General features: G+C 36.2%; 1 protein-coding gene across 4 annotated transcripts in view; it reads right to left on the bottom strand.

Moving 5' to 3' along the window:
* The window catches only part of LOC138709219 (protein Fe65 homolog), a 736,863-nt gene that overhangs the window by 319,446 nt on the left and 403,304 nt on the right, over window positions 1-14,113 (bottom strand). For all 4 annotated transcript variants that reach the window (XM_069839821.1, XM_069839820.1, XM_069839823.1 and 1 more), the window contains one exon: window positions 1,217-1,520. In XM_069839821.1, coding sequence (XP_069695922.1) covers window positions 1,217-1,520 — 304 coding nt within the window. The remainder of the gene's footprint in view (window positions 1-1,216; window positions 1,521-14,113) is intronic.

Here is a 14,113-nt window from a genome sequence, read left to right as displayed (position 1 = left end):
TGGCTTTAGAAATTACAGAGCCCGCGTCTCCTAAATGACATCTCTCTGTTTAGGGCTCGAAGAGATCGTGTTGCCAGGCAAACAGAATAATTAGGAACCAGCCACCTGAAACTGCACACTAATGAGCCCATTTAAGACTCAACCGTTTATTAACGTTTTATGGCAGCTCTCTTCAGCCTAGTATTTCGACTAGTTACCGTAGCATAGATACATGCCACCTTCCGGGGTTCGATCGTGTCGTTCGGAAGGCCTTAGCAGAACGACTAAAGTGACGGTTCTCCTCACCAGAGAGCCGGGTTCAAATCCGTTGGGGCCAAGTGAAATTCGCAGTGGAAAGAACGGCGCTGGTGTAGGTTTTCGTAAATGACTCTAGTTTTCCTTATTCTAACGTCAACGTATCTTAATTTATCATCACTAGGCCTCGGAAGTTAATAAAATATCATCTTTTTTCTGAGACATCACAGACAATGCAGGTAGACAACGCAGGTTGCAATACAAACTCGTTTCACTTCAACACGGACTAATATAGCCTACTTTTACTTTGCATTTTTTTTTTCGGTCTTTTATTGTCTATTGATCGTAGTCTATATTCGAGAGCCTACTGCAGATTACTTACACAATTCGATTGCGTCTACTGCCTATTCCTTTTTTTTTAATTTGTAATCAGTTATAGAAAACGACTTTTTAAATCTTGATCGGCCACTTTTCTACTAAAAGTAACCTTCACCATTTCTTTTTGCGTTAGACTTCCATGCAAAGGTTATCATCAATCCTGTACACACAGTAGGCCTAAATCTCAACATACAGTAAAAATTAGTAACTAAAGCTGTCGTAAGTAAAGAACCGACTTCTGAAATTTCGGTAACGTCTGTTTCTTTTAACTCCCTTCTATCCGCTACCCACTTAGTTCAGCCAAGAGAAAGTGAATTCGTCACTCGCTTTTTCGGCGCAACTAATCAAGTGAAGACGGCGTTGTCACACCCAGATCTTTAGGTTAGCTGTAATCGTAATGTAAACACTTCTTCACGAGAACATAAAATAATTTTTCTCTATTCTCGCCAAGACATTGCCTAGGGGATAAGAGAGGGGAATGCCGCTATCTGCAATGCCGGGCTCTAGTCCTGTACCTTCCACGTGCTACACTAGAGACGTTAGAAGTCCCTTCTTTAGTTGCGACAGCTGTAGTATGTGATAATGCTGTCAAGACGCTCCCTACCTGTTGTTGTGGTTGTCAGTGTTGGTGGTGTCCAGGTTGGTGACGGGGCCAGTGGTGACGTCTACGCCCATGGAGCCGATGTCGAGGGCCGCGTACCCGCGCCGGCCCGGCGTGCCGCTCCCGGCTGAGCCCTGCTGCTCGGCGGCCTGCTTGCTCGTGGCCCTGGTCGCCGCCAGGTTGCATACGGCGTCCAGCTCGTGGTACAGGTCATCATAGAGCTGCTCTGTGTTGGAGTTGAGGGCGTCGTCGAGCCGGGCTGGGTCCAGGTGGTAGTTCGGGTTCTCGTAGCTCAGTAGGCCGTTCTCTGCAACATAACCCAAGATCCTTCATTATACGTGTCTATGAAACAGTTAGGGCCTACTACCGGATATAGTAGCAAAAACCTTTGCAATCTCTTCTAGCCTCATGACGTAAATTCATTCATATTGAGGAAGAAGATGTCTAAGGCGGAATTCATTACCTCTATTATACGACAGTACACGAGTTCAAATCTCGGATAGCCTATCTGTATAACCGAACCATTTAAAAAGAAAAAGGCTCAAAATTAGAATTAGGCCTACGTATGTGATGATATTATTAATTATTTCTGATCCTACAAAATTCTCTGTTGTAGTTATAATTTTATTAATAGTAGAGTCATGGATGAATATATAATAGGTTGCGAAACTTACAGAGTTTCCCGTAACACATGCTAGAGACGCTAATGTTGAAACTGATCTCGCTGCCATCTGTTGGACGGTGGGGAATTATTACATCTAGCAGCGCACCAAGTAGCGAAAACGAAAACTAATTACTCCATGCATTTAGCAGCGCACCTGGTGACGAAAATGTTAAACTAGGCAGAAAATTCCCACCCCATCGATATTGTCAACTAACCCAATTTAAAATAAAACATTTACATTTTTATTTCTCACAGCATCTTCCACTGAAAATTCTTACCGGAACCAGCAGGAAGAAAAAAGAGACGATCTATTTTACACTACCCAATTAAAATATAACCAAACAGAGACAGAAAATAAAGCAAAAGATTAGAAATTGAGATTGTATTCTTTGGGTATTTAGTGAGCAGCGCAATGGAAAAGTCTGCAAAAACTACTTAGATAGTTTAATTTATTATATTACTATTACTTTACAATACATTCAACAACACTATTTTTACAACGTCCATAAACATCACTGTTTAACATACACTGCTTACTTTATGTCCACTCATTATCAAGTTCCTGGCTGCCGTCTTGTGTTCTCGAGCATCGTCTGTTCGTCTCGAACAAACGGATAAATATAGAACTCTGGGTAATCTACCAACATGTAGTTCTAATGTTCACCACCCATGACGTCGGGCGCTGATCATCTTATTTGAACCCCCTTCCATCAGATGTGCTGACCGCAGTTTCGCATCCTATTATATATTCATCCATGGTAGAGTACTTAAATTTCTCCAGGACTTTGGCTTCACTGTTTTAGCAGTCATTTGAGATAATAATAGAAAGGTCAAAAACATATTTAATGCTTTTCTAATGCTAAAACCATAATAAATCCAACTTAGTTTAAAAATTTGTCATTAGTTACAAATTTGTCCATAACTTAAAATAACATTGACTGATTGAACTTCAAAGAAATAAAAGTAATTTTGTTTTCCTCGATATCCATACTTATGAAACTGTACTTAAAGAACTCTTCATATAACTTGAATAATTATTATTAGAAAGGCTAGCAAACTCTGCATAAGGCGTTATACCTCACTACATTCCAAAGATAAGATATCTCAATTTTATTCTAAACTATTTGTCTTGCGTACATGATTATACGTTTAAAATTATCATTGTTTGAAGATGTCTCTATCTAGCCCCTAATTATTATCAGGAAATGGTATCATTTTATGGAATAAAGATACTTAATGCATGGTTAAAAGATAAGTCACTTCAATGAGAATATATCCAGGAAGGCTACCTATATTATTTAAATGTGTACTGCACACCTTGCAGCTATACTTGAGATCAAGGCGTCTAACATATAAACTTCGACAATTAAACTAATTACATTTTACCCGGAGTTACTGGACAGAAATCTAAATGAACATAAGAATATGAATTTTCTTTGACAGCCGAGCTCAATCAGTAGTTGTAGGCCCTAGTAGAGTTTCAAGCTAGATACATATTCGAATTTCGATCTCACTAATGTATAGTAAAGTATTACAAGAGAATGAGGCGTAGAAAAAGAATAAGTTATTGAACATATTGTTCCCAACATTCTGATTGCGTGATAATAAGAAGCGGGAAAAGCATGGAGAGCGTTACACTTTGTGATGAGGGTACTAAGAAAAGGCTCTGACAAATCCAAAGAGATTGCATATAAATCACTAGTACGTCCAGTAATGGAATATGGTGCTGCATGTTGGGATCCTTACAGATTTGAACATATTAAGACATTGGAAAAGACTCAAAAACGGGCTCTCAAGCATTGTCGTAATAATTCACCATTAAAATGAGACACACTCACGGACAAGAGAACGCGAATTCGATTATGTGCGATGTTCAAAACATACAGAGGTGAGCCTGCATGGAGAGAAATAAAAAATAGGTTGCAGCCGCCAAATTACTCTTCAAGGAATGACCACTCACATAAATTGAGGGAAAGAAGACAGAGGACGGACACTGGAAAGATTAATATAGTATGATAATTTATTATTAACGTAATTCAGGCATGTCAAAACCCTGCACATTGTGTAGTCGCGCACATTGTGCAACTGTCTCTGTGCGATGTGCACTCTCTATTCCCCTACCTGGAGGGAGTGAATCGCCTTGCAGGGGAACGCAACAGAGCTATACTCGTACAATACCTGCAGCAGCTTTGGTTTTAATAACAGTTTCAGTACGAGTGCCGATTTGGCTGTGTCTGTGAATGAGTTATGATAAGTAAAGTGAGGAGTTCACAGATAACGGAGAAGAGAAATTACGAATCATATAACATGATTGATATAATGTTTTCCTCAGCCAACAATAATAATAATTTTAAAATGAAAGGCTTTCATCAACCTATGTCGAGGTAATAGTGTTGTGAGGTGACAATTTAGATCAGATTAGTAAAGTTCTCAAAATATGATATTGCCAGCGCTTATTTCTTAATCAGTACTCTCACGGCAAAACGTACTTGACAATGGCGTTGTTTTGGAGTCTGTACTAACATAGCCATCAAAGGTTAGACGACTTACGACTTTCATTTCATAAACTGGTAAGTGATGAGAATATAGTGAGGAATACATGTGAGGCTCTTGAGGTTGTAAGGAGAGAAGAAAACAACTATTTGCAAAGCGGAAAAATGTTCTGGAAAAATATATAATGGCAAATTTTCCATCTCACGTCACAATATTAATTCAATATACTTATATTAATAAATCTTTAAATCTGACATAAAGAGAATATCGTCGCTTCACAGCTTGTGAACTACACTTTTAATTTCTTTGAGTAACGCTCCCAACTTTTCGATACTTGCTCTCAACGTTTTCAAATAAACTATATGTGAATTTAAATTCTAAGCTTAATTTATATTTATTAATATTAATATTAATTTATATTGACATAGAGCAAAGAAATGATTTCAGTGTAAAAACTTCACAATGTCCTACTGCATGTAATTAATTGGGAGTATAATATTTTCTTCAACATTTGTGTACCAATGGTCACAGTAAATAATAATGCTTACGAACAATGAAAGAATAGGGTCTATTACTTTAGAATAATTAGTATCTACTACGTAAAATGAAATACTTGTTCGTTTCTTGTTGTTTCGAAATTAATGCAATTTTTTTCTTCAAATACTGTATAAAAATCATATTAATAAATTATGCTTTACAAACCACTACTTTGTGAAGTATAACTGAATAAGCCTAAAGTTTCTTTTATTACAATTGTCAAATATAGACACTGATGTCCACACCTGTGGAGTAACGGTTAGCACGTCTAGCCGCGAAACTAGGTGGCCCGGGTTCGATACCCGGTCGGGGCAAGTTACCTGGTTGAGGTTTTTTCCGGGATTTTCCCTCAACCTAATATGAGCAAATGCTGGGTAACTTCCGGTGCTGGACCCCGGACTCATTTCACCGGCATTATCACCTTCATCTCATTCAGACGCTAAGTAACCTAAATGTTGATAAAGCGTCGTAAAATAACCTACCAAAGAAGTAGACATTGATAATAACTGTGTTTTTTTTTCGTTCTGCTAACTATGTTTATAATGTCCAAATGTCTATTTAATCCAACCCTAGAAGCGCAGAATAGATTATTGTACACCCCTCCAGCTAAGAACTGTAAGAGCAACCCTTGAATGATGCAGTCTGCACTGACCGGCGATTCGCGCACATAACTGCACATTTAGAGTCTGATTTCTGACATGCCTGACGTAATTAAATAAGAGGGCGTTGAACGGCAACGTTATACTTCATGAAAAAAAGAATTATCGGCAAGTTACAGAACAATCGTCCTGTGAAAATAAAAGTGAAGTAAATTTATGTGTCCTATTATTGCATCAATACCAATCCCTAAATTCTGTCGTGTTTGGTCAGAACATAACTGCAAAAATAGCCTTTTTTAGCTGAAAGCGCAGCCCTGTATAAAAAACAGTCCTCTTTCGTTTGGTATAGCCGTGATATCTCCATCTAATCTCATGTTATTTTCATTCACATTTGTATGTAAACTAGAATTGTGATTTGTATAGGAAAAGTGAAAATAAAAATGCTTGTATCTGAAAACAGGTTTTTGAGGTTATCATGTTTTGACCAAACACCACAGAAATTGCAATAGAGCAGTGAATATAACTGATTTAAAGATAATATACATTAGCTGTAGGCACAGTCTACATGCTAGCTTACTTATTCCTTCGATTTCCCAATTATTTCTCTTCAATATATCTCAAGCATAAGGTTGTTACAATGAAATTGTCTTCTCTCGCTCTCTCTCTCTCTCTCTCTCTCTCTTAAAGGAGAGTTTTCAACAGCATTGTCCATTTCAATCGCCCGCGTACTGTGAGGTCGATGCGGCAATCGGCCAGAAAGAATAAAAACTCCTATTGCGTCAACACCATATGGACGCCGGTAAGTCTGAACCTACTTCTGTTATGTTCAACCTTCTTTGACAACACGTAACAATTTTCACGCTTGTCAACGCTGATTGTCCATGAACGAGAGGCAACATAGTTTCCTTGTGTGCACAATGAAAAATATTAAATAGGTTCACATAACCTAACATCTACCTAAGGAATAATTTTTATTTTATTTTATTTTATTGGGTTATTTTACGACGCTGTATCAACATCTAGGTTATTTAGCGTCTGAATGAAATGAAGGTGATAATGCCGGTGAAATGAGTCCGGGGCCCAGCACCGAAAGTTACCCAGCATTTGCTCGTATTGGGTTGAGGGAAAACCCCGGAGAAAACCTCAACCAGGTAACTTGCCCCGACCGGGAATCGAACCCGGGCCACCTGGTTTCGCGGCCAGACGCGCTGACCGTTACTCCACAGGTGTGGACCCCTACCTAAGGAATAAAAGAAATAAAGTAATCATTAATGAATTTAAAACAAGTGCCGAATACTTCCTCTACGTAAGGAATAAAGCAAAGCGCTATCATAAATATTAATCTGTCCATGCATAAAGTTGACTTCCGAAGTCGAGCATCGTCTATCGGTGAACATTGTAACTACTTGCTCAGACTACGATGGCTTATTCAGCGTTGTGAGGCGAGTAGGAATAACAGCAACACAGCAACTGCCCTGACCTCTAGGGTTTACAGCTCAACGACAACGCTGTTGCGCAAACTTCTAGCTGACAAAACAATTTATTTATTACCTTTCAGGAGAAAGACGTACAGTACAATATGGGAAAGGAATGTGACTTGTGAGAGGATTAAACACATATTCCCAACATGTCACAGTCGGGTTCCTGTAACCTAGCAACTGTAACGTGTAGTAGACATAACAAAATCGATTCTCTGCTTCAAATAAAATTTCTAAATTCTACAAACAACTGAAGGCCTGTCAGTTACAAGTTAATAAATTTTATTTCACTATGTTCGTAGTATCCTAGCAACGAAAGAGAATGCGATTAAACAAACAGACTTTATATATAATCGAATATCCAGAAGTCTTCCTCTTTGTTCGTTGCCAGAGTCCAAACACTGACTCCTTTTCCAGAGAAAATGTTAAGCATTTCATATTAACAATATCTGGAGTTATTACATCAGTAATTTCTAGGTTATTTTCGAAGCGATGGTAGTAATAACGAACACATTAATGCCCGGTTCCTGGAAAGACAGTTACCTATACATACAGAGTTATCTATGATTTAACATGCTTATATGTTTAAAATGAGTTTCCGAAACAACAGTTATCGTTATCTTTTCAGTTATCTGTGCTTCAACTGGTCATTATACCTCGGCCTATAGTTTAGTACTGATTCGAACAAATACTGATATGCGGCGCTACTGTATTACTGTTTCGTAAGCTATATCAACTAATATTAAATAATAATATATACCACTATAAATTAATTTACTATATTATCTGTATAGTTTTAAAAATTTGGCGTTTTAATTACACAACTTACGGAAAATGTTTTACTTTCTATGACTATTAGGATAATAATGTGTGTGTATAAAGAAAATTATTTCGAACATCCCAAGCTTAATTTCCGTCATCAACTTCAGATTATATCGTCAGTCAAGGAATATTTTATTTTTGGGTGTTCTACCAATGCCAATGGCATTTCGGGCTCTGAAAAGTGCATTAGAATAGACGAAAACATTCATGTGAGCGAAAGTAAAAAATTAAAAATGACCAATATGGCTGCCATAGCCACCATAGCTGAATACGGTTGCAATTATGAAGCAGGAGTTACGTCTAGTTCTCTCTCATTAGTATTATTTACCTCGATGATCACGCCAAATACCAACAATTATTGCTTTTTTAATTGTATTACGATTGAGGTGAAAGTGTACATGTACATTATCGTTGATCACACGGTTCTTTAATTAAAAAGCCTTGCATTTACTAGTAGGAGTACAGAGCTCACTGTGTACCTATCAGCCATATTACTGAAAACTTCAGCATACAAAAGTAACTATAAATAACTAAAAAATCACTAACAAAATACTAGTGGAGACATCTATGGACGATAAAACATAATAAATATGAAGTTATCTCAACTGTTAGTTACAAGAGCTGATAAATTTACATTTAACTTTCCGGAAACTGATGAAAGTTATCAGTGCAATTAAATTTATAAGAGCAGTTAAGCAACTGAGAGTTACGGGGTTAGGGTTAGGGCATGTATGGAAATGCAGGTTAATTACGTGAATACCTCGCATAACAGTCCATACAACATATTGCACTATTCCTGAGTAAGCAATGCAAAGCACAGCTTTTTGAGCTTACATTCCAAAAATAACACTGTTGTTTGTATTTACATATTTACGTATCTTCAGCCCCAGCATTCACTTCGATATCGCCGTGGCTATTGGTATTAGCATTTATTTATTTAACTAGCTAGCTAGCAAGTACAAATTAAAATTATAAAACAAAAATGTTTCTAGCCACTACTGTAAGAGCCAGGCTCGTGTACGGTGTGGTCTTAGCCAATAATATAACATAAAATTTACAAGGACAGTTTACTAAATACAGTAAGTAACTTAATTCAAGCCAATAAATAACACAAGAGCAAAAATGGAAGAAAGAGTAAATTGACAATCATTCAGAAGCCAGTGATATTCAACAAAAACATGAATATAGTCGACAGAAATAAAAGGTAAAAAATACACACATTTGTTAATATTATATATCATGAATAATTTTATAAATTTATTTTTTTAAAGCTTCAATTTTAAAATATTTCAAATTTGGAAAATGATTTGTAATTTTATTATAAAGTCTTGGGCCGAAACTAGCACCATGTTAAGATGTGCACTTGTATGACATTTAGGCTCAATTAATGGGAAAGTAGACTTTTGTCTTCGAGTACGATATTCATGTCGATTAAATTTATGTTTTATCCCTTTGAAGCGCAGTGGTTACAGTACATAACCACCTTTTAAATTTTAGTTTCCTGCCTACTTACAGAGTGATTTTTATTTCAAAACTACTGCGCTGCGTTCACTGATCCCTAATAACTGTAGAAGAATTTCATTTTCCCTCTATTTGTGTTGCTCCACTAAGATGACCGATGTTGTTGGTATATTTGGGGTGTGGAAGACTCGCTACGTGATTTTATTTCAGTTGTATGGTAAAATATCACAGTGACGTAAGTTTCTATTTAGTGTTATTTGTCTTTCGGTCTTTTAGAACATATTTCAGTAACAAGATTGTAATTTCTTCGACACATGTGGCGTCAATATAGAAATAATGTGGTGGTTTCAAAAGGTAACCACTACGCAAACAGGGTAGTTATGCTTACCATATCCAACAAAATGTTCCATTTTTGTGTCAGCTTATTCATCATGGCTACAAGGAAGAGATGGTTGGTGACAATCACAAACTGTTTTCGACAACTTTTTCACAAGTTACAATCTGATGATCTCTAAGGCAGAAAAATATCTATGCATGTGGTACAGTTAAACATGGGCATATTGGTTTACCACACGACGAAAGAAGAGACCGCGACATGAAACGTGGTGAGAGATAGCCGTACGTCATATGCTGGAGTGTCCTGGCGCAAGTGGAAGGATAGAAGGTCCATTCTTTGCCTTTCTAATTACCACGCAACACACATGAAGTGGCACTTTGCCATAATGAAACCAGAAACTGTTTCCTTCTGTATCATTCGCAATAAGTCTGAAGACATTGTGTTCTGCAGTATTGTATAATGGTTTTACCATGAAACCACCCATTTTCAGTGTAAAATGGAAGTTTTTAAAATTTTTAAAATTTGAGGCACTTCTCTTAGACAAATAAAAGTTTAATTTCATTGCAAACGCAATTTTTATTTCCTTCCCAAATGCGTGCATCAAAGGGTTATTTGATTTCTGTGGTAGTAAGTTAATAAACTATGTCTTCAATAGTTAATACTTTAAAATCTGTATAAATTAAATTTGTTGGGTAATCCATATTTTTGGTTAGCATTACGCTCAATGTTTTCAATTCCATCACTGTTAAGTCTCCTATTACGCCAAGTGGTTTTCAGACGAAATTTAGTTCACATTCTCCATAAATAGTCGTACATCATATTCAACACAATATACTGTAGTCTATATGTTACACATAAATGTCTAGTTTAGCATTACATAAATTGCCTACAACATGTATAGGCTACATGAAAGCAGTTTGTATAGAATATAAATTTTGTCCATGCATTATATGAAAGTCCGATCCGAACAACGTATTACCATCGTATGTGACATACTGATCTACATGACGAAGTCTATGTAACTCTAAACGCCATAATAGTTTAAGTTACTGCAATAAACAATTCAATATTCATATTACTGTTCCTTCAGGCGAGGCCACTTTTAGTGGCGCGTTAAGGCTGGTTCACAATAAACAGGGAACGGAAACGACAACGAGAACGAGAACGGAAACGGAAATAATGTTAAAATAAATGTATTTAAATGTGAGCATTCACAATAGTTAATTGGGAATGCTCACATTTAAATATAGGGCTTATTTATTTTAACAATATTTCCGTTCTCATTCTCGTTGTTCCGTTCTCGATTTATTGTGAACCAGCCTTTAGTGGCGCTACGAACGCGCATTAGTGGTGCTGCTAAATTTTTGTAGAGACGTTTTTAGTCTTACAGTGAACATGAACGTAGAAGGAGATATACTTTTGGCAAATTTGCTCATACGGAGAAAGAATAGACGTAAAAATAGAAGAAGAGTTTGAGTCCATCCATTAGCTTTGGAGAAACAGAATAGAAAACTATTCTACACCTTGTTAGATGATTTACATCAGGATAATATAATATTAATTTAAAATTAGGCAAATGGGGAACGATAGGGCATAAAACATGTTTTTGTTTTCTTTTTAAGAATTCAAAATTAAATATACAGTATTAGGCACCAAACATGAAACCAATCATAGCACGTACGAGTAATTCAATCAATATACTAGAAATAGGTGTCTGTAGGGTAATGTTGAAGTCAAAGGCTGTGGTGTAATTGAACCCAGGTTCGAACCTGAGATCAGCTAATTTTTCATCTGTTTGTTAAAATTTTATTTAGTACATTGTTTTAGATACGCTATTTTATTGTAACGAGAAATAAAGGGCATTTTACTTATCCGTAATTCGCACTAGTTCAGCAGTTTAGTATATTATTATTATTATTATTATTATTATTATTATTATTATTATTATTATTATTATTATTATTATTATCGTCATTCTATATCATTCTCTCGTGATATATTTTTCTAATTAAGCCCATACACTGTCGTGAGGAAGTAGGGAATTGGTGGTCCAACAGCAGTTCGTTAGCAGCGTTACTGACGCGCGTTCGTAGCGCCACTAACACTAAAAATGGCCTTGTCTGAAGGAACACTTATATTCGAAAGAATCAGATATACTGTACAATAATTAGTGTCATCTGCTGCTGAAGTAGAAAGCGAGACATAAAATTACATAGCTGAATATATTCATTCGCGACTTTATTTATGTATTAATATTAAACAAAATTACTTCACAAAATAATTTTAGTGTCAATAACAATAAAGTCTGAAAATGAAACGTAAAAATGACTTTTCTTTCTTCTTCAATTGCGCTAGATCAAAAAAGCAAAATGTTGTTACAGCAAGTAACATATTCAGCGAATACTGTAGTATTTAACGTAATAAAACACTGCATTAAGAAGTATTCAATTTTATATAATTTTTATGATGTAATAACAACGTTATTTCAAAAGCTTGCAATGCAGCACCTATACGTAATGTGAAAACACTGAGGTTTTTATCTCACCTGACTCTTCACGCATATTCAGTAATAGTGTGTGTTTTGAAAACACATTTGCTACTAGCAATACATAGTTGTCGCATTTACATCAGCACAATCATGTTTTCTTTCCCCTCAGTATGCAGTCACAAAATTTTGAACATATTGATCATGACCCAAGATACCATAGCCTGCATCTGTTCCGTATCTTCTTAAAAATCTACAAACAGTCACATTCGCAACAACTCAAATACAATGGACTCTCTTAAATTCGACTGAACAGAATTGAAAGTTCATTCCAATAAGGGTCAACGAATAGAGTACTGTACTTGCATCTCCTGCCCGCCCCGAGACTTGTGTATGCGCTTCTAGTACCACAGTGTGTTTCGACAGTTCCGTCTCACAAACGGCACAATTCTCAAATAGAAGAAGAGTTCATTAATTTAAAATCAGTCATTAATTTAAAATCAGTCCTAATCAATAAAATATTATGTTTTCCTTTAACAAAAGTATCGCTACAAGACACAGGACCAATTCCCAATCAAATGGCAAACCCATTTCTTAGTGCCCGTATAAGGGCGTGTCTAATTCTCTTACGTAAGCAGTCGAACTATGGGATGTCGAACTTGTTTTCTGTCGACCTTAAGAGCTTCCACTGTAGTCAGTATTGACATCTGAACTGCAATTTCCAGTTGGTTTCATTTTGGATCTCAAACTTCTGCCAACATTTCTTTTTAATTCATAGAGCTTGTATTACATTAGAAATAACATCCACACTTGTGTATTTTTTCCAGAAAGGTTAGTAACCAGACATGAGTCGAAAAACTAATCTTGAAGTTTTTCTTTCCGTTATCTTCATTTAAGGATCAATAGTACACTCTGTTTCGCTATCAATGGCATATTACACTGAGCAACAAGAATTTTGCTCTGACTTAAAACAACGTGTCTCTTATGGTTTGGTGCGCGCTCAGTCCGAAAATGCATCTCTTTTCTTCGTATCACGTAGAGTTTTTAAGATATACTATGATTTTACTTTTCGATAAGCGCTTCCCCAGAAAACATTTTGCGCGGGTTAGGGGTTGTAAACCAAAACAAAAGCTAATGCATTTTATGAGTTTATGACCTATTTCCTGTTTCTTATGGTTGTTGATATGTTCTTTTGTATTTTTAACAAATAAACAGATATTGGTCCTTTCTATTAAGTAAATTTTATAACAGTTCAAAGTGGGGTCTACGCAATGAACGAAGAAGGGTGTGGGTTTCAGTACTTAAAAGTAAAGTTTAGCAGTTTGAGTGAAGGCAAAGTAAAAGAGGGGATTTTCATCGGTCCTCAAATTCAGAAAGTTATGGCTGATACTTTGCTCGAGGAAAAACTTTCCGTTACAGAAAAAATGGCATGGCGCTTTCAAAGATGTTTGCTCAAATTTCCTTGGAAATTCTAGGGCAGACAACTACATCGAACTTGTGGAAACCATGTTAAATACATATGAGGAAATGGGGTGCAATATGTCTCTCAAAGTACATTTATTTTCACATTCTCATTTGGATTTCCTTCCTCCTAACCTTGGAGCGGTAAGCGACGAGCTTGGGGGAAAGATTTCAGCAAGAAATATCTGAAATGGAAAGGAGATATAAATGAAGATCATCATCCAGCATGCTTGCAGACTAATGTTGGTTCCTTGTAAAAAACAGTCCCGGGTCTAGTTATAAACGGAAGTTATCCAGAAAATCCTTTTAAATGATAAATTGAAATTCCGAGATTTTTCTAATTATACGCATCAAATATTTTTATTGTTGTGTTTCTTGTGTTTTAAACTATGTAACATCATTTTGGTATCCAGTACACATTTTTCAAGTATTATAAGGCATTTTGCATCCCTAGTGTGTTGTAATTTTACCAGTAGCAGTAAAAAATTAATAAATATCAAGTTTTTTCATTAAAAAATTTCGATTCCTTTTCCCCAGAAGATGGCACGTAATGGGGCAATTTG

The sequence above is a fragment of the Periplaneta americana genome, chromosome 11 (assembly GCF_040183065.1).
Source record: "Periplaneta americana isolate PAMFEO1 chromosome 11, P.americana_PAMFEO1_priV1, whole genome shotgun sequence".
NCBI lineage: Eukaryota > Metazoa > Arthropoda > Insecta > Blattodea > Blattidae > Periplaneta > Periplaneta americana.
The sequence above is the reverse complement of the archived record's forward strand: the minus strand, read 5'-3'. Positions and strand labels throughout refer to the sequence as shown.